This window comes from Lolium perenne, chromosome 4, assembly GCF_019359855.2.
Source record: "Lolium perenne isolate Kyuss_39 chromosome 4, Kyuss_2.0, whole genome shotgun sequence".
NCBI classification, from domain to species: Eukaryota; Viridiplantae; Streptophyta; class Magnoliopsida; order Poales; family Poaceae; genus Lolium; species Lolium perenne.
In genome coordinates, this window is record NC_067247.2 from 43,659,134 (window position 1) to 43,684,102 (window position 24,969).

At 41.8% G+C, this 24,969-nt stretch overlaps 1 protein-coding gene across 1 annotated transcript; it reads right to left on the reverse strand.

Moving 5' to 3' along the window:
• Positions 1-23,698: 23,698 nt before the first annotated feature.
• LOC139838914 (putative B3 domain-containing protein Os03g0621600) lies at positions 23,699-24,073 on the reverse strand. Its single transcript, XM_071828931.1, has one exon. It carries the CDS (start codon positions 24,071-24,073, stop codon positions 23,699-23,701), a length of 375 nt encoding a protein of 124 aa, XP_071685032.1.
• Between the last annotated feature and the right edge of the window lie 896 nt (positions 24,074-24,969).

The following is a 24,969-nucleotide window of genomic DNA, read 5'->3' on the forward strand; positions in this document are numbered from 1 at the left end:
ACCTTCCAGAGCCGCCGCCATCGCGAAGCCAAGATCTGGGGGACAGGAGTCTCTGCTCCGGCACGCCGCCGGGACGGGGAAGTGCCCCCGGAAGGCTCCTCCATCGACACCACCGCCATCTCCATCAACGCTGCTGTCTCCCATGAGGAGGGAGTAGTTCTCCATCGAGGCTCGGGGCTGTACCAGTAGCTATGTGGTTCATCTCTCTCCTATGTACTTCAATACAATAATCTCATGAGCTACCTTACATGATTGAGATTCATATGATGATGCTTGTAATCTAGATGTCGTTATGCTAGTCAAGTGAATTTTACTTATGTTATCTCCGGAGACTCCTTGTCCCACGTGTGTAAAGGGGACAGTGTGTGCACCGTGTGGGTCTCTTAGGCTATATTTCATAGAATACTTATTCACTGTTATGAATGGCATAGTGAAGTGCTTATTTATATCTCTTTATGATTGCAATGTGTTTTGTATCACAATTTATCTGCGTTCTACTCTAGTGATGTTATTAAAGTAGTTTATTCCTCCTGCACGGTGTAATGGTGACAGTGTGTGCATCCGTGTTAGTACTTGGCGTAGGCTATGATTATGATCTCTTGTAGATTATGAAGTTAACTATTGCTATGATGGTATTGATGTGATCTATTCCTCCTACATAGTGTGAAGGTGACAGTGTGCATGCTATGTTAGTACTTGGTTTAGTCATGTTGATCTTTCATGCACTCTAAGGTTATTTAAATATGAACATTGAATTGTGGAGCTTGTTAACTCCGGCATTGAGGGTTCGTGTAATCCTACGCAATGGTGTTCATCATCCAACAAGAGTGTAGAGTATGCATTTATTTATTCTGTTATGTGATCAATGTTGAGAGTGTCCACTAGTGAAAGTATGATCCCTAGGCCTTGTTCCTAAATACTGCTATCGCTGCTTGTTTCTTTTGTTTCTTTGCGTTACTACTGCTGCGTTACTACTGCTTGTTTACTGTCCTGGGGCAAAGCACTTTTCTGGTGCCGTTGGTACTGCTCATATATATTCATACCACCTGTATTTCACTATCTCTTCGCCGAACTAGTGCACCTATTAGGTGTGTTGGGGACACAAGAGATTTCTTGCTTTGTGGTTGCAGGGTTGCATGAGAGGGATATCTTTGACCTCTTCCTCCCTGAGTTCGATAAACCTTGGGTGATCCACTTAAGGGAAAACTTGTTGCTGTTCTACAAACCTCTGCTCTTGGAGGCCCAACATTGTCTACAGGAAAAGGAGGGGGGCGTAGACATCAAGCTATTTTCTGGCGCCGTTGCCGGGGAGGAAAGGTAAAAGGCACTCATACTCCGGTTCCAGGTAACAGTACTTTTCTGGCGCCATTGTGTGTGTGCTCGAAGCTATTTCCTTTAGATCCTGCATTTGCATCTTTTTGTTTCTTGTTTACACTAGTTAGGCATAATGGACAACAATGAGCTTCTTATTCTATTTCCTGATTTAAAACATGGATGGTTTGATGCGAAAATTAAAAAACCCATGGAACATATTAGTATGAACACTTTGAACACTATTGTTGCTAATGATATGGAAAGTTCTAAGCTTGAGAAAGCTGGTTTTGATGAGCATGATCTTTTTAGTCCCCCAAGCATCGAGGAGAAAATTTACTTTGATGATACTTTACCTCCTATTTATGATGATTATAATGATAGTAGCCTTTTGGTGCCACCTGTTATGGAGGATAAATTTGATTATGAATACAATATGCCTCCTATATTTGATGATGAGAATAATAATGATAGCTACTTTGTTGAATTTGCTCCCACTACAACTAATAAAATTGACTATGCTTATGTGGAGAGTAATAATTTTATGCATGAGACTCATGATAAGAATGCTTTATGTGATAGTTATATTGTTGAGTTTGCTCATGATGCTACTGGATATTATTATGAGAGAGGAAAATATGGTTGTAGAAATTTTCATGTTACTAAAATGCCTCTCTATGTGCTGAAATTTTTGAAGCTACACTTGTTCTATCTTCCTATGCTTGTTACTTTGCTCTTCATGAACTTGTTTATTTACAAGATTCCTTTTCATAGGAAGCATGTTAGACTTAAATTTGTTTTGAATTTACCTCTTGATGCTCTCTTTTGCTTCAAATACTATTTCTTGCGAGTGCATCATTAAAACTGCTGAGCCCATCTTAATGGCTATAAAGAAAAGAACTTCTTGGGAGATAACCCATGTGCTTATTTTACTACAGTACTTTGTTTTTATTTTGTGTCTTGGAAGTTGTTTACTACTGTAGCAACCTCTCCTTATCTTAGTTTTGTGTATTGTTGTGCCAAGTAAAGTCGTTGATAGTAAGGTTCATACTAGATTTGGATTACTGCGCAGAAACAGATTTCTTTGCTGTCACGAATCTGGGCAAAATTCTCTGTAGGTAACTCAGAAAATTATGCCAATTTACGTGAGTGATCCTCAGATATGTACGCAACTTTCATTAAATTTGAGAATTTTCATTTGAGCAAGTCTGGTGCCTCAATAAAATTCGTCAATACGAACTGTTCTGTTTTGATAGATTCTGCCTTTTATTTCGCATTGCCTGTTTTGTTATGTTCGATGGATATTTCGATTCCATTGACTTTCAGTAGCTTTGTGCAATGTCCAGAAGTGTTAAGAATGATTATGTCACCTCTGAACATGTATATTTTGATTGTGCACTAACCCTCTAATGAGTTGTTCTAAGTTTGGTGTGGAGGAAGTTTTCAAGGATCAAGAGAGGGAGATGATACAACATGATCAAGGAGAGTGAAAGCTCTAAGCTTGGGGATGCCCCGGTGGTTCACCCCTGCATATATCAAGAAGACTCAAGCGTCTAAGCTTGGGGATGCCCAAGGCATCCCCTTCTTCATCAACAAATTATCAGGTTCCTTCTCTTAAAACTATATTTTTATTCGGTCACATCTTATGTACTTTACTTGGAGCGTCTGTGTGCTTTTGTTTTTGTTTTTGTTTGAATAAATGCTTGTGTGGGAGAGAGACACGCTCCGCTGGTTCATAAGAACACATGTGTTCTTAGCTTTTAATGTTCATGGCGAAGGTTGAAACTGCTTCGTTAATTGTTATATGGTTGGAATTGGAAAATGCTACATGTAGTAATTGCTATAATGTCTTGGGTAATGTGATACTTGGCAATTGTTGTGCTCATGTTTAAGCTCTTGCATCATATACTTTGCACCTATTAATGAAGAAATACATAGAGCTTGCTAAAATTTGGTTTGCATAATTGGTCTCTCTAAGGTCTAGATAATTTCTAGTATTGAATTTGAACAACAAGGAAGACGGTGTAGAGTCTTATAATGTTTACAATATGTCTTTTATGTGAGTTTTGCTGCACCGCTTCATCCTTGTGTTTGTTTCAAATAGCCTTGCTAGCCTAAACCTTGTATCGAGTGGGAATACTTCTCATGCATCCAAATACTTGAGCCAACCACTATGCCATTTGTGTCCACCATACCTACCTACTACATGGTATTTCTCCGCCATTCCAAAGTAAATTGCTTGAGTGCTACCTTTAAACAATTCAAAATTTATCACCTCTGATTTGTGTCAATGTTTTATAGCTCATGAGGAAGTATGTGGTGTTTATCTTTCATTCTTGTTGGGCAACTTTCACCAATGGACTAGTGGCTTCATCCGCTTATCCAATAATTTTGCAAAAAGAGCTGGCAATGGGATTCCCAGTCCCAAATTAATTAATAAAAATAGACACTCCTCCATGGTATGTGATTGATTGGACGGCACCCGAAGGATTCGGTTAGCCATGGCTTGAGAAAGCAAAGGTGGGGAGGAGTGTCATCATAATAAAACTAAAATAAAAAGGCACTCCTTCATGGTATGAGATTGTTGGCAGGCACCCGAAGGATTCGGTTAGCCATGGTTTGTGAAAGAAAGGTTGGAAGGAGTGCCACACAAAAATAAAATAAAATGGGAGCCGCTCTTTGAAGGTTTGTCTGGCAAGGGGGTTAGAGTGCCCACTACCATTCGTTGACAACAACAAACACCTCTCAAAATTTTACTTTTATGCTATCTATATGTTTTCAAAACCAAAGCTCTAGCACAAATATAGCAATCGATGCTTTCCTCTTTGAAGGACCTTTCTTTTACTTTTATGTTGAGTCAGTTCACCTATTTCTCTCCACCTCAAGAAGCAAACACTTGTGTGAACTGTGCATTGATTCCTACATATTTGCATATTGCACTTGTTATATTGCTTTGCATTGACAACTATCCATGAGATATACATGTTATGAGTTGAAAGCAACCGCTGAAACTTCATCTTCCTTTGTGTTGCTTCAATGCCTTTACTATGAATTTATTGCTTTATGAGTTAACTCTTATGCAAGACTTATTGATGCTTGTCTTTAAGTACTATTCATGAAAAGTCTTTGCCTTATGATTCATTTGTTTACTCATGTCATTACCATTGTCTTGGATTGCTGCATTCATTACATATGCTTACAATAGTATGATCAAGGTTATGATGGCATGTCACTCCAGAAATTATCTTTGTTTATCGTTTACCTGCTCGGGACGAGCAGAAACTAAGCTTGGGGATGTTGATACGTCTCCGACGTATCGATAATTTCTTATGTTCCATGCCACATTATTGATGATATCTACATGTTTTATGCATACTTTATGTCATTATTATGCGTTTTCCGGAACTAACCTATTGACGAGATGCCGAAGGGGCAGTTGCTGTTTTCTGCTGTTTTTGGTTTCAGAAATCCTAGTAAGGAAATATTCTCGAAATCGGACGAAATCAACGCCGAAGATCTTAGAATCCCCGGAAGCATCCAGAACACCCGAGAGTCGCCAGAGGGGGGCCACAGGCCCACCAGACCATAGGCCGGCGCGGCCCAGGCCCTGGCCGCGCCGCCTTATGGTGTCGTCGCCTCGTTGACCTTCTGATGCCGCCTCTTCGCCTATTTAAGCCCCCTCGACCTAAAACCTCGATGAGGAAAAGCCACGGTACGAGAAACCTTCCAGAGCCGCCGCCATCGCGAAGCCAAGATCTGGGGGACAGGAGTCTCTGTTCCGGCACGCCGCCGGGACGGGGAAGTGCCCCCGGAAGGCTCTTCATCGACACCACCGCCATCTCCATCAACGCTGCTGTCTCCCATGAGGAGGGAGTAGTTCTCCATCGAGGCTCGGGGCTGTACCGGTAGCTATGTGGTTCATCTCTCTCCTATGTACTTCAATACAATAATCTCATGAGCTGCCTTACATGATTGAGATTCATATGATGATGCTTGTAATCTAGATGTCGTTATGCTAGTCAAGTGAATTTTACTTATGTGATCTCCGGAGACTCCTTGTCCCACGTGTGTAAAGGTGACAGTGTGTGCACCGTGTGGGTCTCTTAGGCTATATTTCACAGAATACTTATTCACTGTTATGAATGGCATAGTGAAGTGCTTATTTATATCTCTTTATGATTGCAATGTGTTTTGTATCACAATTTATCTGCGTGCTACTCTAGTGATGTTATTAAAGTAGTTTATTCCTCCTGCACGGTGTAATGGTGACAGTGTGTGCATCCATGTTAGTACTTGGCGTAGGCTATGATTATGATCTCTTGTAGATTATGAAGTTAACTATTGCTATGATGGTATTGATGTGATCTATTCCTCCTACATAGTGTGAAGGTGACAGTGTGCATGCTATGTTAGTACTTGGTTTAGTCATGTTGATCTTTCATGCACTCTAAGGTTATTTAAATATGAACATTGAATTGTGGAGCTTGTTAACTCCGGCATTGAGGGTTCGTGTAATCCTACGCAATGGTGTTCATCATCCAACAAGAGTGTAGAGTATGCATTTATTTATTCTGTTATGTGATCAATGTTGAGAGTGTCCACTAGTGAAAGTATGATCCCTAGGCCTTGTTCCTAAATATCGCTATCGCTGCTTGTTTCGTTTTCTTTGCGTTACTACTGCTGCGTTACTACTGCTTGTTTACTGTCCTGGGGCAAAGCACTTTTCTGGTGTCGTTGCTACTGCTCATATATATTCATACCACCTGTATTTCACTATCTCTTCGCCGAACTAGTGCACCTATTAGGTGTGTTGGGGACACAAGAGACTTCTTGCTTTGTGGTTGCAGGGTTGCATGAGAGGGATATCTTTGACCTCTTCCTCCCTGAGTTCGATAAACCTTGGGTGATCCACTTAAGGGAAAACTTGCTGCTGTTCTACAAACCTCTGCTCTTGGAGGCCCAACACATCTCTGAGAAAAGGAGGGGGCGTAGACATCGAGCGTTGATTTCGTCCAATTCCGAGAATATTTCCTTACTAGGATTTTACGAAACCAAAAATAGCAGAAAACGACAATCGGCTCTTCGGCATCTCGTTAATAGGTTAGTGCCGGAAAATGCATAAATATGACATAAAGTATGCATAAAACATGTAGATATCATCAATAATGTGGCATGGAACATAAGAAATTATCGATACGTCGGAGACGTATCAGATGGCGGGAACACGAACTCGAAACTGACAAGACATTGGACCACATCGTTCTGTAGCCGTGGTAGATCTTCTGGATTGATTACCTTCTGAGAGATTGCATTGACGAATGCACATAGCTTCACAATGGCTACTCGAACATTTTCCGGGAGGAGCCCCCTCAAAGCAATCGGAAGCAATTGCGTCATAATCATGTGGCAGTCGTGAGACTTCAGGTTTTGGAACTTTTTGTCCGCCATGTTTATTATTCCCTTTATATTCAACGAGAATCCAGACGGGACCTTCGTACTGCTCAGGCATTCAAAAAAGATGACCTTCTCTTCTTTGGTCAGAGCGTAGCTGGCACGACCTTGAAACCATTCCGGATGCCGGTCATTAATGTCTTTCAAACGTTGCTGGTCCTGCCGTGCTTCCTTTGTATCATTTGTCTTTCCATACACGCCCAAGAAGCTTTGGAGGTTCACGCAAATATTCTTCGTAACATGCATCACGTCGATTGCAGAGCGGACATCTAGGACTTTCCAATATTCTAGCTCCCAGAATATAGATTTCTTCTTCCACATGGGTGCGCGCCCGTCAGCTCCCTGCGGAACTGATTGTCCGCCAGGACCCTTTCCAAAGATGACTTTCAAATCCTTGACCATATCAAATACCTCAGCACCAGTACGTTCTGCAGGCTTCGGCCGGTGATCTGCCTTGCCGTTGTAATGCTTGCCCTTCTTTCTTACTGGATGAATTTTCGGAAGAAATCGACGATGCCCAAGGTACACGTTCTTCTTACAATTTGGCAAATATACACTTTCAGTCTCATGTAAGCAGTGCGTGCATACATTGTATCCCTTATTTGACAGTCCGGAAAGGTTACTAAGAGCAGGCCAATCGTTGATGGTTACGAAAAGCAACGCTCGTAGGTCAAATTCCTCTTCTTTGTGCTCATCCCACACACGTACACCAGGTCTGCCCCACAATTGTAAAAGTTCATCAACTAATGGCCTTAGGTACACATCGATGTTAATTTCTTATGTTCCATACCACATTATTGATGATACTCACATGTTTTATACATACTTTATGTCATATTTATGCATTTTCCGGCACTAACCTATTAACGAGATGCCGAAGAGCCAATTGCTGTTTTCTGCTGTTTTTGGTTTCAGAAATCCTAGTAAGGAAATATTCTCGGAATTGGACGAAATCAACACCCATGATCTTATTTTTCCACGAAGCTTCCAGAAGTCCGAAAGGGAAACAAAGTGGGGCGACAAGACGCCCACACAACAGGGCGGCGCGGCCCAGGTGCTGGCCGCGCAGCCCTGGCGTGTGGGGCCCTCGTGGCGCCCCCTGACCTACCCTTCCGCCTACTTAAGCCTTCGTCGATAATAGTTCCAGTACCGAGAGCCACGATACGGAAAACCTTCCAGAGACGCCGCCGCCGCCAATCCCATCTCGGGGGATTCAGGAGATCGCCTCCGGCACCCTGCCGGAGAGAGGAATCATCTCCCGGAGGACTCATCACTGCCATGGTCGCCTCCGGAGTGATGTGTGAGTAGTTCACCCTTGGACTATGGGTCCATAGCAGTAGCTAGATGGTCGTCTTCTCCTAATTGTGCTATCATTGTTGGATCTTGTGAGCTGCCTAACATGATCAAGATCATCTATCTGTAATGCTACATGTTGCGTTTGTTGGGATCCGATGAATATGGAATACTATGCTATGTTGATTATCAATCTATCTATGTGTTGTTTATGATCTTGCATGCTCTCCGTTGCTAGTAGAGGCTCTGGCCAAGTTGATACTTGTAACTCCAAGAGGGAGTATTTATGCTCGATAGTGGGTTCATGTCTCCATTAAATGCAGGGGAGTGACAAAGAACCCCTAAGGTTGTGGATGTCTTTGTTGCCACTAGGGATAAAACATCAATGCTATGTCTAAGGATGTATTTGTTGATTACATTACGCACCATACTTAATGCAATTGTCTGTTGTTTGCAACTTAATACTGGAGGGGGTTCGGATGATAACCTGAAGGTGGACTTTTTAGGCATAGATGCATGCTGGATAGCGGTCTATGTACTTTGTCGTAATGCCCAATTGAATTTCACACTACTCATCATAACATGTATGTGCATGGTCATGCCCTCTGTATTTGTCAATTGCCCAACTGTAATTTGTTCACCCAACATGCTATTTATCTTATGGGAGAGACACCACTAGTGAATTGTGGACCCCGGTCCATTCTTTTACATCGAATACAATCTACTGCAATACTCGTTCTACTGTTCTCTGCAAACATCATCATCCACACTATACATCTAATCCTTTGTTACAGCAAGCCGGTGAGATTGACAACCTCACTGTCACGTTGGGGCAAAGTAATTTGGTTGTGTTGTGCAGGTTCCACGTTGGCGCCGGAATCCCTGGTGTTGCGCCGCACTACACTCCGCCGCCATCAACCTTCAACGTGCTTCTTGGCTCCTACTGGTTCGATAAACTTTGGTTTCTTACTGAGGGAAAACTTGCCGTTGTACGCATCACACCTTCCTCTTGGGGTTCCCAACGGACGCGTGCTGTACGCATATCAAGCACTTTTTCTGGCGCCGTTGCCGGGGACGTGAAGGAAAATTACACCACATAGATTTCTAACTCCCACGTCAACTGCACGCCAGCAGCACTTTTTCTGGCGCCGTTGCCGGGGAGATCAAGACACGCTGCAAGGGGGGTCTCCACCTCCAATCTCTTTATTTTGTTTTTGTCTTGCTTTACTTTTATTTACTTCTTTGTTTGCTGCACTAAAACAAAAATACAAAAAAATTAGTTGCTAGCTTTACTATATTTACTATCTTGTTTGCCATATTAAAATCACAAAAAAAATAGTTACTTGCATTTACTTTATCTAGTTTGCTTTATTTACTATTGCTAAAATGGGTACTCCTGAAAATACTAAGTTATGTGACTTCACAAACACAAATAATAATGATTTCTTATGCACACCTATTGCTCCACCTGCTACTACAGCAGAATTCTTTGAAATTAAACCTGCTTTATTGAATATTGTTATGAGAGAGCAATTTTCTGGTGTTAGTTCTGATGATGCTGTTGCCCATCTTAATAATTTTGTTGAACTATGTGAAATGCAAAAGTATAAGGATGTAGATGGTGACATTATAAAATTAAAATTGTTCCCTTTCTCACTAAGAGGAAGAGCTAAAGATTGGTTGTTATCTCTGCCTAAGAATAGTATTGATTCATGGACTAAATGTAAGGATGCTTTCATTGGTAGATATTATCCTTCTGCTAAAATTATATCTTTGAGAAGTAGCATAATGAATTTTAAGCAATTGGATACTAAGCATGTTGCCCAAGCATGGGAAAGAATGAAATCTTTGGTTAAAAATTGCCCAACCCATGGACTGACTACTTGGATGATCATCCAAACCTTTTATGCAGGACTGAATTTTTCTTCGCGGAACCTATTGGATTCAGCTGCTGGAGGTACCTTTATGTCCATCACTCTAGGCACCGCAACAAAGCTTCTTGATAATATGATGATTAATTACTCTGAATGGCACACGGAAAGAGCTCCACAAGGTAAGAAGGTAAATTCTGTCGAAGAAACCTCTTCCTTGAGTGATAAGATTGATGCTATTATGTCTATGCTTGTGAATGGTAGGACTAATGTTGATCCTAATAATGTTCCGTGAGCTTCATTGGTTGCCCAAGAAGAACATGTTGATGTGAACTTCATTAAAAATAATAATTTCAACAACAATGCTTATCGGAACAATTCTAGTAACAACTATAGGCCATATCCTTATAATAATGGTAACGGTTATGGTAATTCTTATGGGAATTCTTACAACAATAATAGGAATACACCCCCTGGACTTGAAGCCATGATTAAAGAATTCATTAGTACACAAACTACTTTTAACAAATCTGTTGAAGAAAAGCTTGAGAAAATTGATATACTTGCTTCTAAAGTCGATAGTCTTGCTGCTGATGTTGATCTTTTGAAATCGAAAGTTATGCCTAATGAAAATAATGATATTAAGTCATTTGCTACAGCAAACGCATCCAAGTTAGAATTAATGAGAATATAAGATTGATGGCCGAATTGCGAGCTAGGTGGGAAAAAGAAGAAAATGCTAAAGAAGATAATATAGCTAAAGTTTGGACTATTACCACCACTAGTAATGATAATGCTCCACATGTTGCTGCACCTCCTACTATCAATGGTAAAATAATTGGTGTTGGCAATGTTTCCACTTCTAATGCAAAGCCTGCAAAACTGTCGGAAACTGCTAAAACTGCTGAAACTGCATGTGATAAAACTGCTGAAATTTTTTCCAACATTGGGGACAATGATCCCATTGCTTTAGATCATAATGGTTTAGATTTTGATGATTGCCACATCTCTGAAGTTATAAAGTTCTTACAAAAACTTGCTAAGAGTCCTAATGCTAGTGCTATAAATTTGGCCTTTACAAAACATATTACAAATGCTCTCATAAAAGCTAGAGAAGAGAAATTAGAACGTGAAGCTTCTATTCCTAGGAAGTTAGAGGATGGTTGGGAGCCCATCATTAAGATGAAGGTCAATGACTTTGATTGTAATGCTTTATGTGATCTTGGTGCAAGTATTTCCGTTATGCCTAGGAAAATCTATAATATGCTTGACTTGCCACCATTGAAAAATTGTTATTTGGATGTTAATCTTGCTGATAACTCTACAAAGAAACCTTTGGGGAGAGTTGATAATGTTCGCATTACGGTTAACAATAACCTTGTCCCCGTTAATTTTGTTGTCTTGGATATTGAATGCAATGCACCTTGTCCCATTATATTGGGAAGACCTTTTCTTCGAACTGTTGGTGCCATTATTGATATGAAGGAAGGTAATATTAAATATCAATTTCCTCTCAAGAAAGGTATGGAACACTTCCCTAGAAAGAGAATGAAGTTATCTTTTGATTCTATCATTAGAACAAATTATGATGTTGATGCTTCGTCTCTTGATAACACTTGATACACACTTTCTGCGCCTAGCTGAAAGGCGTTAAAGAAAAACGCTTATGGGAGACAACCCATGATTTTACTACAGCACTTTTGTTTTATATTTGAGTCTTGGAAGTTGTTACTACTGTAGCAACCTCTCCTTATCTTAATTTTGTTGTGCCAAGTAAAGTCTTTGATAGTAAGGTTCATACTAGATTTGGATTGCTGCGCAGAAACATATTTCTTGCTGTCACGAATTTGAGCAATAGTTTTTGTAGGTAACTCAGAAAATTCTGCCAATTTACGTGAGTGATCCTCAGATACGTACGCAACTTTCATTCAATTTGAGCATTTTCATCTGAGCAAGTCTGGTGCACCTATAAAATTTGTCTTTACGAACTGTTTTGTTTTGACAGATTCTGCCTTTTATTTCGCATTGCCTATTTTGCTATGCTTGATGGATTTCTCTATTCCATTAACTTTCAGTAGTTTTGTGCAATGTCCAGAAGTGTAAAGAATTATTATGTCACCTCTGAACATGTGAATTTTGATTATGCACTAACCCTCTAATGAGTTGTTTTGAGTTTGGTGTGGAGGAAGTTTTCAAGGATCAAGAGAGGAGGATGATACAATATGATCAAGGAGAGTGAAAGCTCTAAGCTTGGGGATGCCCCGGTGGTTCACCCCTGCATATTTCAAGAAGACTCAAGCATCTAAGCTTGGGGATGCCCAAGGTATCCCCTTCTTCATCGACAACATTATCAGGTTCCTCTAGTGAAACTATATTTTTATTCCATTACATCTTATGTGATTTACTTGGAGCGTCTGTATGTTTTTATTTTTGTTTTGTTTAAATAAAGTTGGATCCTAGCATTCATTGTGTGGGAGAGAGACACGCTCCACTGTTGCATATGGACAAATATGTCCTTAGGCTTTACTCATAATATTCATGGCGAAGGTTGAACTGCTTCGTTAAATTGTTATATGGTTGGAAACGGGAAATGCTACATGTGGTAATTGGTATAATATCTTGAATAATGTGATACTTGGCAATTGTTGTGCTCATGTTTAAGCTCTTGCATCATATACTTTGCACCTATTAGTGAAGAAATACATAGAGCTTGTTAAAATTTGGTTTGCATGATTGGTCTCTCTAAGGTCTAGATATTTTCTAGTAAGGGGTGAACAACAAGGAAGACGGTGTAGAGTCTTATAATGCTTACAATATGTCTTTTATGTGAGTTTTGCTGTACCGGTTCATACTTGTGTTTGTTTCAAATAACCTTGCTAGCCTAAGCCTTGTATTGAGAGGGAATACTTCTCATGCATCCAAAATCCTTGAGCCAAACACTATGCCACTTGTGTCCACCATACCTACCTACTACATGGTATTTCTCCGCCATTCCAAAGTAAATTGCTTGAGTGCTACCTTTAAAATTTCTATTCTTCGCCTTTGCAATATATAGCTCATGGGACAAATAGCCTAAAAACTATTGTGGTATTGAATATGTACTTATGCATCTTATCTCTTATAAGTTGCTTGTTGAGCGATAACCATGTTCCTGGGGACGCCATCAACTACACTTTGTTGAATATCATGTGAGTTTCTATGCATGTTCGTCTTGTCTGAAGTAAGGGCGATTTACCATGAGTTGAATGGTTTGAGTATGCATATTGTTAGAGAAGAGCATTGGGCCGCTAACTAAAGCCATGATCCATGGTGGAAGTTTCAGTTTTGGACAACAATCCTCAATCTCTTATGAGAATATTATTTGTTGCTAAATGCTTATGCATTAAAGAGGAGTCTATTATCTGTTGTCTATGTTGTCCCGGTATGGATGTCTAAGTTGAGAATAATCAAAAGTGAGAAATCCAATGCGAGCTTTCTCCTTAGACCTTTGTACAGGCGGCATAGAGGTACCCCTTTGCGACACTTGGTTAAAACATATGTATTCCGATGATAATCCAGGTAATCCGAGCTAATTAGGACAAGGTGCGGGCACTATTGGTAATATATGCATGAGGCTTGCAACTTGTAGGATATAATTTACATAATGCATATGCTTTATTACTACCGTTGACAAAATTGTTTCTTGTTTTCAAAATCAAAGCTCTAGCACAAATATAGCAATCAATGCTTCCCTCTGCGAAGGGCCTTTGTTCTACTTTTATGTTGAGTCAGTTTACCCATTTCCTTCTATCTCAAAAAGCAAACACTTGTGTGAACTGTGCATTGATTCTTACATACTTGCATATTACACTTATTATATTACTTTATGTTGACAATATCCATGAGATATACATGTTACAAGTTGAAAGCAACCGCTGAAACTTAATCTTCCTTTGTGTTGCTTCAATACCTTTACTTTGAATTTATTGCTTTATGAGTTAACTCTTATGCAAGACTTATTGATGCTTGTCTTGAAAGTACTATTCATGAAAAGTCTTTGCTATATGATTCAATTGTTTACTCATTGCATTTACATTGCTTCGAATCGCTGCATTCATTACATGTGCTTACAATAGTATTGATCAAGATTATGATGGCATGTCACTTCAGAAATTATCTTTGTTATCGTTTACCTACTCGGGACGAGTAGGAACTAAGCTTGGGGATGCTGATACGTCTCCAACGTATCGATAATTTCTTATGTTCCATGCTACTTTTATGATGATACTCACATGTTTTATACATACTTTATGTCATATTTATGCATTTTCCGGCACTAACCTATTAACGAGATGCCGAAGAGCCGATTCTTTGTTTTCTGCTGTTTTTGGTTTCAGAAATCCTAGTAAGGAAATATTCTCGGAATTGGACGAAATCAACGCCCAGGATCTTATTTTCCACGAAGCTTCCAGAAGTCCGAAAGGGAAACGAAGTGGGGCGACGAGGCGCCCACACAACAGGGCGGCGCGGCCCAGGTGCTGGCCGCGCAGCCCTGGCGTGTGGGGCCCTCGTGGCGCCCCCTGACCTACCCTTCCGCCTACTTAAGCCTTCGTCGATAATAGTTCCAGTACCGAGAGCCACGATACGGAAAACCTTCTAGAGATGCCGCCGCCGCCAATCCCATCTCGGGGATTCGGAGATCGCCTCGGCACTGCCGGAGAGGGGAATCATCTCCCGGAGGACTCTTCACCGCCATGGTCGCCTCCGGAGTGATGTGTGAGTAGTTCACCCCTGGACTATGGGTCCATAGCAGTAGCTAGATGGTCGTCTTCTCCTAATTGTGCTATCATTGTTGGATCTTGTGAGCTGCCTAACATGATCAAGATCATCTATCTGTAATGCTACATGTTGCGTTTGTTGGGATCCGATGAATATGGAATACTATGCTATGTTGATTATCAATCTATCTATGTGTTGTTTATGATCTTGCATGCTCTCCGTTGCTAGTAGAGGCTCTGGCCAAGTTGATACTTGTAACTCCAAGAGGGAGTATTTATGCTCGATAGTGGGTTCATGTCTCCATTAAATCTGGGGAGTGACAAAGAACCCCTAAGGTTGTGGATGTGCTGTTGCCACTAGGGATAAAACATCAATGCTATGTCTAAGGATGTATTTGTTGATTACATTACGCACCATACTTAATGCAATTGTCTGTTGTTTGCAACTTAATACTGGAGGGGGTTCGGATGATAACCTGAAGGTGGACTTTTTAGGCATAGATGCATGCTGGATAGCGGTCTATGTACTTTGTCGTAATGCCCAATTGAATTTCACACTACTCATCATAACATGTATGTGCATGGTCATGCCCTCTTTATTTGTCAATTGCCCAACTGTAATTTGTTCACCCAACATGCTATTTATCTTATGGGAGAGACACCACTAGTGAACTGTGGACCCCGGCCCATTCTTTTACATCGAATACAATCTACTGCAATACTCGTTCTACTGTTCTCTGCAAACATCATCATCCACACTATACATATAATCCTTTGTTACAGCAAGCCGGTGAGATTGACAACCTCACTGTCACGTTGGGGCAAAGTAATTTGGTTGTGTTGTGCAGGTTCCACGTTGGTGCCGGAATCCCTGGTGTTGCGCCGCACTACACTCCGCCGCCATCAACCTTCAACGTGCTTCTTGGCTCCTACTGGTTCGATAAACCTTGGTTTCTTACTGAGGGAAAACTTGCCGCTGTACGCATCACACCTTCCTCTTGGGGTTCCCAACAGACGCGTGCTGTACGCGTATCAGTCAGCTGCAAAATCTTTGAACTCTCTGTCGATCTTTCTCCATTGCGTTCCATCTGCGGGGTGTCTCAACTGCCTGTCCGACTTACGGTCCTCTTTGTGCCATCGCAACAACTTGGCATGCTCTTTGTTCCTGAACAGACGTTTCAACCGTGGTATTATAGGAGCATACCACATCACCTTGGCGGGAACCCTCTTCCTGGGTTTCTGGCCCTCAACATCGTCACCAGGGTCATCGCCTCTGATCTTATAACGCAATGCAGTGTATATCGGGCATTCATTCAAATTCTCGTATTCACCGCGGTAGAGGATGCAGTCGTTGATGCATGCATGTATCTTCAGAACCTCTAAACCTAGAGGGCAGACAACCTTATTTGCTTCGTACGTACTGGCGGGGAACTCGTTATTCTTTAGAAACATATTCTTCAAAATTTTCAGCAAGTTTTCAAATCCTGAGTCAGCTACACCTTCCTATGCCTTCCATTTCAGCAAATCCAGTGTGCAGCTCAGCTTTTTCAGACCATTATCGCATCCGGGGTATAGCAACTTTTTGTGATCCTCTAACATGCGATCCAAATTCCCCCTCTCCTTTTCAGTTTCGCAGCTTCTCCGTGCATCAGCAATGGTCCGACCAAGATCATCAACGGGCTCATCACGTGCCTCTTCTTCACCTTCCCCTTCACCTTCCCCTTCACCTTCCCCACCTTCAGCATCCTCCATGAAAGTATCACCGAAATGATCAAGATAGTTGTCATCGATGAAATCATCCCCTTCTTCATCTTCTTCCATTATAACCCCTCTTCCTCCATGCTTGGTCCAACAATTATAGCTTCGCATGAAACCCCGCCGAAGCAGGTGCATGTGAACATCTCTTGAGGAAGAGTAACCCTTCTGATTCTTACAGGCAACACATGGACAGATAACAAAACCCCCCCTGCTTGTTCGCATTAGCCACTACGAGGAAATCTTTCAAACCCGTAGTGAACTCGTCGGAGAGTCGGTTACCGTACATCCATTGCCGATTCATCTGCATTATTATAATATAAAATATATAATTAACCATCATGCATTTGTTAAACTAATTAACTAACTACAAACAATAGAAATTAAACAATAAACTACACACATATGCATATTTTATCAATGACACATGAAAGGTTCAAGTTGCTAACCGCGATCGAGGAGGAAAAAATAAATGAGAAAGCTCGAGTGTGGCTCCGACACTTCATATCATGTTTGTTTCATACTCTTGGGGCATTTCATCAAACACCTTGTGTGCATAAGAGGAACCAAAAGCAAATCTAACACCAACTTGTGAAGTTTCTGAAGAGAATGGCTCCAAATGGCTAAGTGCTGGCTGCTGGATGGGTATATATAGGGGATGGGCTTTAGTCGCGGTTGGCCTGGCAAACCGTGACTAAAGCCCCTCACGTGCACCAGCTGGCCACCGAGCGCCCTGGATCCAGGCCTTTGGTCGCGGTTCCATTAATCACGGTTCCAAATATTTGGGAACTAATGGGGCTGGATGGAAGGCCCTTTTTCCACCAGTGTAAGTTATCATCTCTCACACTAACGTACCAATGCAGCACACGGCGTAGTCCGGCTGGCGAGCCTAAAACGCCCAAGTGAACTGAAATGACAAAAACTTTTGGGAGAGCTCGGCCTGCCCATATATAACTCTTGAGAAAAAGGCGTGGCCTTCTTTTTTTTTTTAAGAAGAGGAGCCCAAACGGGCTCCCAGTTTCATTCAAGAAGCTAGAGTGCCAGTTATATACATCATTTTCAAAACGAAACCGCGTTGAAGAGAAGCAGGAAACTCTTCTACTTTTCTAGAAACTAAAAAACAAAACTCAATTAAAGAGTCTGGAGATAGAAACAATCAAACAACCAACCGAACTTTTAACCTAGACGACCAACGGATACATCAAAACAAACACACACACACAATGACTCTACGTTCTACTACTACGGCTACGAGGGCTACGTCCTTGTAAGTGTTGATCTACCTCCACGTACAAAGTACAGGGCGATACAGGCGGGAGTCAATCTCATTCGATTACTCTCCAGAGTCGAGACTCACACGTCCTAACAGGCCACCTCAGGCGCTGCGTGCGCTTGGCATGGAAATGTGCTCCTTTCACGGCAAGCGTCAGTCGGCCAGTTTCATTCATGGCGATCGAGCGAGCGCGCTGCGTGCCAGGCCAAGGCCAGACCGAGCTGTGTGAAGCGGCGCACTCTCCGTCACGTGCTGAACCGGAGCCAGGTTGCGCGCCACCGCGACTACCAACAGTCGAACACGAACCCGGCTGGACGGCCCTTGTTCACAGCAATGTACTTTCGGGTGAAATCTGCAGTAGTATTGCCCAGGACGCAGAAGCTAGACAGAGGATGCATTAACCCACGGCAATGGCGCGGCCTTGATTCGTCGGATCGAACGAGATCTGAGCGAATCCGGCATCGAGATCGGCATCACGTTTCCCGGTGGCACTGTGCGCTCGGGAGCGGAAATGTGCTCCGTTCACGGGTTGCCAGTCGGCTAAGCTCATTCATGGCGCCCGGTCAAGGGCCGGCCGAGCTCTGAAGCGGCGCCCTCGCGTCACGTGACGGAGCTAGATGGCTTGCACTCCATCGGCGTCGGATGTCCTGACGGCAAGAGGCGCGATTTATGATCTTGGCTGCAGAGCGAGCTAGAACAGGGAGTATGAGAGGGATGCCGCTGGAACAAGCTAGGAGCCTCATTATGGACTATTGGTCTGAGACGGGGGAGCGTCTTCAATTCGCGCGCAGCAGAGAAACGAGTGGGGTAAATGCAGCAGCAAATCCTTCTCACCGGCTACGTCTACGCTCTACAGTATACTGCAGCCTACGCGGTCTCCACCGGGGGAAGGGGAGCAGCGCGCGGATTGTCCCGGGAGGCCCCCTGCGTGTGGTTGCAGTAGGGTTTGCATTGTTTCTTGCTTTGAGTTTTATGCTAACAAATATCCTTAAATTTCGCCATGTCTCGGATTCGAACTGCATTAAAACATAGTGATTTCGTGCACCGGAGCTGAGCTAGTACATTTAGTTTAAAATGGCATATATTTTTATGAAACGTAACTGCATAATATCGTAAATATTTTTAATCAGTCCTTGCGCAAGTTTATGGTATGTGAGTGTCGGAATGGACAGAGCATTGTTTAGTAAAAAAGCATTTTATATGGAGAAAATGAATTAAAGTTGTGACGTTAACGAGAGGAGCGAACTCGTAAGTTTGGAACTCGTCATAGTTCGTGAAATCTCATGATGGGTGATGTTTGGGTTGATTTGTCAATATTGATTCTAGAATTTCTCAAATGCTATATGCTCTATACATATTTTTTCAAAAAGAAATGTCTATGTTTTTTTCCATTATTTGTAAATTAATCTTTATATTGTTGCTGAAACTCAAGTTCAAGCAACGATGCGGCTCATTGTAAGTTGTGGCCCTTCCATTTTTGTGTATTTTCAACACTAGTGCTATTTTTGTTAAAGGTCAATGCTTAAAGTTCAACATATTCCAGTTGAATAGCCCATTTCTTGTACTTTGGTTTCTCCAATCTTCACGTCAAACTTTGTCACTCGATCCAACAGTGTACATTATCCATAATTCTATGGCATTGCTAAGATCATTAGAATGCCTACTTTTGGCTGTGATTCCGCTGATTCTTACTCCGAACTCTACCACTTGATCCAATAATCAACACCAATTTAATGGTATTACTAAGCTCATGATGCAAGTTGGCCAGGGGAAATAGTCTTGCCAACTTGTACCCACTTATTTCTTCTGTGCATGTCATGGCGCTGATGATCATAATGTGCAAATGCAAATATCTTTGGGCATTATCAAAAAGCGTCATTTCCCTCTATCCCTCTCAAATAAAGGAATGGCACGTGATGTCTTGGGCCTAGCTTACAAACTGCACCAAAAATGCTGGGCCCCAAGCATTTTCCCTCTATCCCTCTCAAAAAGTGCTTCAAAAGAAAACTGCACCAAAAATGTTGGGCCCCAAACATTTTTTCTGACCTAGAACATTGAGTTGCTCAAGTCTCAAACTAGGAATTCCAAATCACCAACAATAGGGCACATTTGGTCTTTCCTAACTCTACTTTTCCAAGCTTTGCTTGTTCTCTTGACTTGTGAAGAGAATCCATTACACCATTGGAAGCCCACACCTCACTAGACTACCTCGCTAGCCATGGCTTCTAGTCTCGGACACATATTAAGTGTAATTCTTGATACCCCCTAATCCCGTGCTGATCACTAAGCGGTTGTCATGTGAATGTGACCTCTTTCTGATCAGGTAATGCTAAGAAGCATGAGAGCTCGATGGTTTATATGATTCACGATGACCAGCCTATATATTTACCTACAACATGCATATATGTTTACCTAGTAAAGTATTGCCAATCTGGGCATGCACATGCCTCATCAATCACATCCTTAACTAGTTCCAATTTATTTATTTCATGGTTTGTCATCATTTGTATTCATAGTCATAGACATGTATGTCTAGTAAAAGCATACATCCAACTCACATGGATGCAGTTCATTGACTTCTTCGCTTATGGGTAGTTTCAAGCCATGACATTTGTTTATTTCATATTAGTTTTGACCGCATATAACTTTGATAATATGTACAGGTTGTGACCATGCTCTTTAGAGCATCTCCAACAACATTGCTATATTTGGCTTGGATTAGTAAAAACTGAAATTATAGCAATTTGGTTCCAAATTATTGCTGCAAGAGCCTTTGTATAAGTGGCCCCCCATCAAAAAAAAATACCAAGCTTGGTATATTTGCAAAACCAAGAGGCACTTTGTATATCTCCCGAAACGACGCGGGAGTAGGCCAACTGCCCCGCCTGAAGTCTCCGTTCACGCCTAAACCATGCCCGACGCTGCCGTCTCCGGCCATGGCCCCATAGTCGCCGGCGTCCTGCCTCCGTGACCACCTCCCGTGCATGTGGCGAACTTCCCGCCGCCCCACAGCCTCTTCGGAGCCCGCAGGCTCCAGCCCTGCCGCTAAGCCCAGGGACGATTCTGGCCGATTCCGACCGGATTGCTTGCCACCGATGCCGGATCTATCGATTCTGGTCGTTTCCCGCCGGATTGACTCCTTCCCCGGTCGAATTGACCCCTCTCCCGACCGGATTGACCTCTCTCATGTCCTCACGCGTAGCTCCAGCGCGGGGTGCTCCTAGAGGCCGTGTGGGCGGGCGGACATGCGCAGCTGGTGGGCAGGCAAGCGGCGGGGTTGGGAAAGAGGTGTGCGCGGCCGGGGGCATGCGCGGGTGGTTTGATGCCTATGTCAGCGTGCGTGGGCAGGCCAGTGGCCTATCATGCTTGGGGGAGAAGAAGGAAAGTGAGAATGAAGGGGGAAAAAGAAAGGGAAAGAAAGAAAATGGGGGTGGGCAGGCCCATGGCTGGTTTTGACTTGCTATTATAGAAATGCTAGGAAAGCACAATTTAGCTAGAACTGTTATACCTCCCCCCCTCCCCCCTCCTTTCTATACCTAAAATTTAGCAATCCAATATAGCAATGATGTTGGAGATGCTCTTACTCGTGTCATTTTTTTAGTGTATTGGTATCATACATTAGTACATATCAACAAATGCACATCACCCTTGCCCCATAGATGCAAAACTACAACTAGTATTGCATGATACAATAGCCGATATTACGGGTTTCATTTAGGGTGGATTTGCTTGTGCATCATCTAACATGAGGTGAACAGGCTCATAGCAAAGGTTTTTTTAGGAAATGGCGGTCAGTTCTACCGTCAGATAAGATAGAACATAAGGTTTAATTACAGAATTTTTCATGAGATGAAACATGAAACAAGAAAACCATCACAAGATTTAGTATACTGGTAGGGAAAGGCTCATCTGTGGTGCACCTAAATCACTATTTTGTGTCGCATAGGCAGTGCGTCACAAAATACACGCCATAAAAATGGAATTATGTGGCACACCAGCCCATGCGCCACAGAATATCATCTTTCCGTGGCACACCGTGGCCCATGCGCCACAGAAACATAATATTTTGTGGCGCCTGTGGTTGTGGTGCACCACAAAAATAGTTTTAAGTGTGTCATAGAATTAGTTACATGTACACAATTATGTACTGCATGTTGTACACATACATGTTTTATACAGGTTATATACAACAATATACAAATATAATATAAATAGCATGTACATTATACATATATAATATAAACAACATTATACAATATCATCACATTACTTAGAGCCCGATCGAGATACACATATAGTGCCAAGTACCATACAAGTCTTAATTCATACAAAGTTCATCATCTCGAGATACAAATAAAGTGACACCGGCCACCGGCTACACTATGATGAAATAGAGTATCGCCGCGACGATGGTGAGCAAGAGCGGGAGCACAACGAAGGTCTTTATTTGCTCTTGTTCGACTGGTGGTTCCTCCACTTGGTAACCGCATCATGTCTAGTCGTGTATCCTTTGTAGCAGTTGCCGCTGAATTTGTGCACCTGTTTCTTATAGTCCTCCCACTCCTCGTAGAATCATCAAACCCGCCTCTTGAACACCACGTAGTATGTTATCTCTATGGACACAAGGCATATTAGTATATAATGCAATGGAAAGAATTAGAGGGTTCACATGCATACATGTTCACAAATATTAAAGCGAGGAAATAATAATAAATAAGTAATGACTAATGTTCGAAATATTCCCAAGTAGACCTAATCTACACAATTTGTTTCTTCTAATTCCGCTCACAGCTTTGTCAGTGTACCCAACGCAGCCTAAATGGTTTCAATTTAAACCACTCTCTAGTTCATAGTCAAGGTCGCGATATTAATACTAGCACTGATATGATCAACCGTGCTAATCTTGGCATGGAAGTAATGCACGAATGTAATGCTCACAACTTCCCTCTAGATAAAATTGCTTTTGAAGTTCCATATATATCTCTTAATAGATAAGGTTTTTCTGCTAGCATGTAGGGATTTTCGAATAAAGAAAAGCTAGAAATACCCAATACTCCCGCCATCTCAAAATGTAAGACACCTAAGATTAGTCAAAAGTCAACTCCTACTAACTTTGACCAAATATTCAGGAAAAAGTATCTACATTTACAATATTGCATGGACTCATTGAGAAAATAAATTTTATGGTGAATCTATTATATTGATTTAGTACAGTAAATATTTATATCTTTTTGTAAAAACTTGGTTAAAGTTAGAAGATGTTGACTTTTGACTAACCTTACACGCTTTACATTTTGGGATGAAGGGAGTATCTTGCTAGAAGCCTTGGCCCCTATAGTCATTAGTATTGTTATAATTCTTTGAGATGAATGGGTAACGTTCAAAATATTTCGAGTGAACTGCAAAATTAATTTCTTCTATTTTCCTCACTTATTTTTTAGCAGAATCTGTTTTCTTCACTATTTTTAGTGATATAGATAGTGGGACCAAAATGATTGGCCCCTGAGCCTAATCCAAAATTGGGCTTTGAGGCGCTATGTTCTGAATTAAGAAGCCCGACCTCTCGGGCGAGTTTGGTTCCTTACATGGGGTTTCCCCTACAATGCCACTTAACCCGTTAGGAGTTGTATGAGTGGAAACGCGGCTTGGGCCTATTTTTGCAGTTGGTTTGGATGCCAAGAAGCCCATTTTGGCACCATTGGAGAATAAGAAGCACATCGTTTGGTGAGATGTTTTACGCTAGCAGGAAATTGAGAAATATGTTTGCTTATGTGCAGAAGGATGGGGTATGATATAACCTGTTCTCCGAGTGGTGAGAATACCAACCCATAGAATGAACTACATCGAAATAACCACATAACATAGCATAAGTAAGGGAACATACACGACGCTAATTAGGATGTTTGGAACACGATGGTAACAACCAAGTTCGGGACGACAGAAAACCCATAAAAAGTTCCATCGATAGAGATTACCAGTACCAACTTTCACTCTTCCATCATAGAAAGGGCTAGATCATGTTGTGGGTACTTCTTGATGATCTCACACATGGAGTAGTTAAAGATCGTCACCTTGTAGACATCGCTCTTGAGCGTCTTCAAGGTCAATAAGTACCCAATCTTGATGTCGTGAGCAATTGCAAATCCAGTCCATCCTTGATCCATGGAAATCTTCCCCTCGAAATCTCTTAGCTTGACCATCCATGAGGACCCAGTGTTGATCTTCATCATAATGGTCTTTGGGACGTTGCCAACGTACTGCATGAACCCTTCAGGAATTGGTAACAATTCTAGGCTTGGTGACATGACAACCTTGGTGAAATGGCTTGGACCAAGATCATCATGAAAGTGCCCCACCTTCATGGGACTTCTCCCCGGCCTCTTGCGGGCGATGTCTTCTCCAGCAACGTTGGAGCACCCGCTTCTCCTAGGTTGTGAACACCAGTAGCAGCCATTGAGCACTAACACAAAAATAATCCAATTGAGACATATTGAAGGTACATGTTCTGTTAAACACACAATTGCTACCATAGTTGAAGCCTCATATCATTGAACTAGCCACACGCATGATCCTTTATGACCAAATGCAATGCACGCGCTTGAGTAATTGTACATTGCTCAAGCTCAGAAAAGATCATCCGGCAACCAATTAGTGGCCACATTTTAATCATTGGCTTATAAGATGAGAAAAACAGTGAGCAATCATATGATGGACTCAGATAATAGTCAGCAAGATGATTCTGCATCTACCTAGGTTGGTACACGCAATGTTCTTGGGCAGACCACAAGATACATACAAATCATCTAGTTAACATATTAATCACTAGCCCAATAATACATAAGTAACAACTAGCCTCATTTCCTAGAAGTGGTCATAATAAACTTAGGGATGTAGGGATGGAGTCAGTGAACTAGTACAATGCAAACTATCTTGTTAGTACAAATATAGATGGTTCACTTACCCCTTCCAAAGGTTTGTGTCATATTATAATCATTGGCCGATGCACAAAAAAGTACAATGAGATGCATAAAATATGCCTCATATAATTTGGGTGCCTCATATTACAACTTCAAACGGATGGAAGAGATGATCCTACAGATCCAAGGGCATGATCAAATGATGCTTCATGATCATAGTACTAGGTTAGAAACATCCCTTCCTGATGCAAGTGCACCTATGTAATCATTCGGCTTGAAAACATAAATTAGTGCCTCATATAAATAGTACAAATCAATGTAAGAGATGATCCTACTCAACC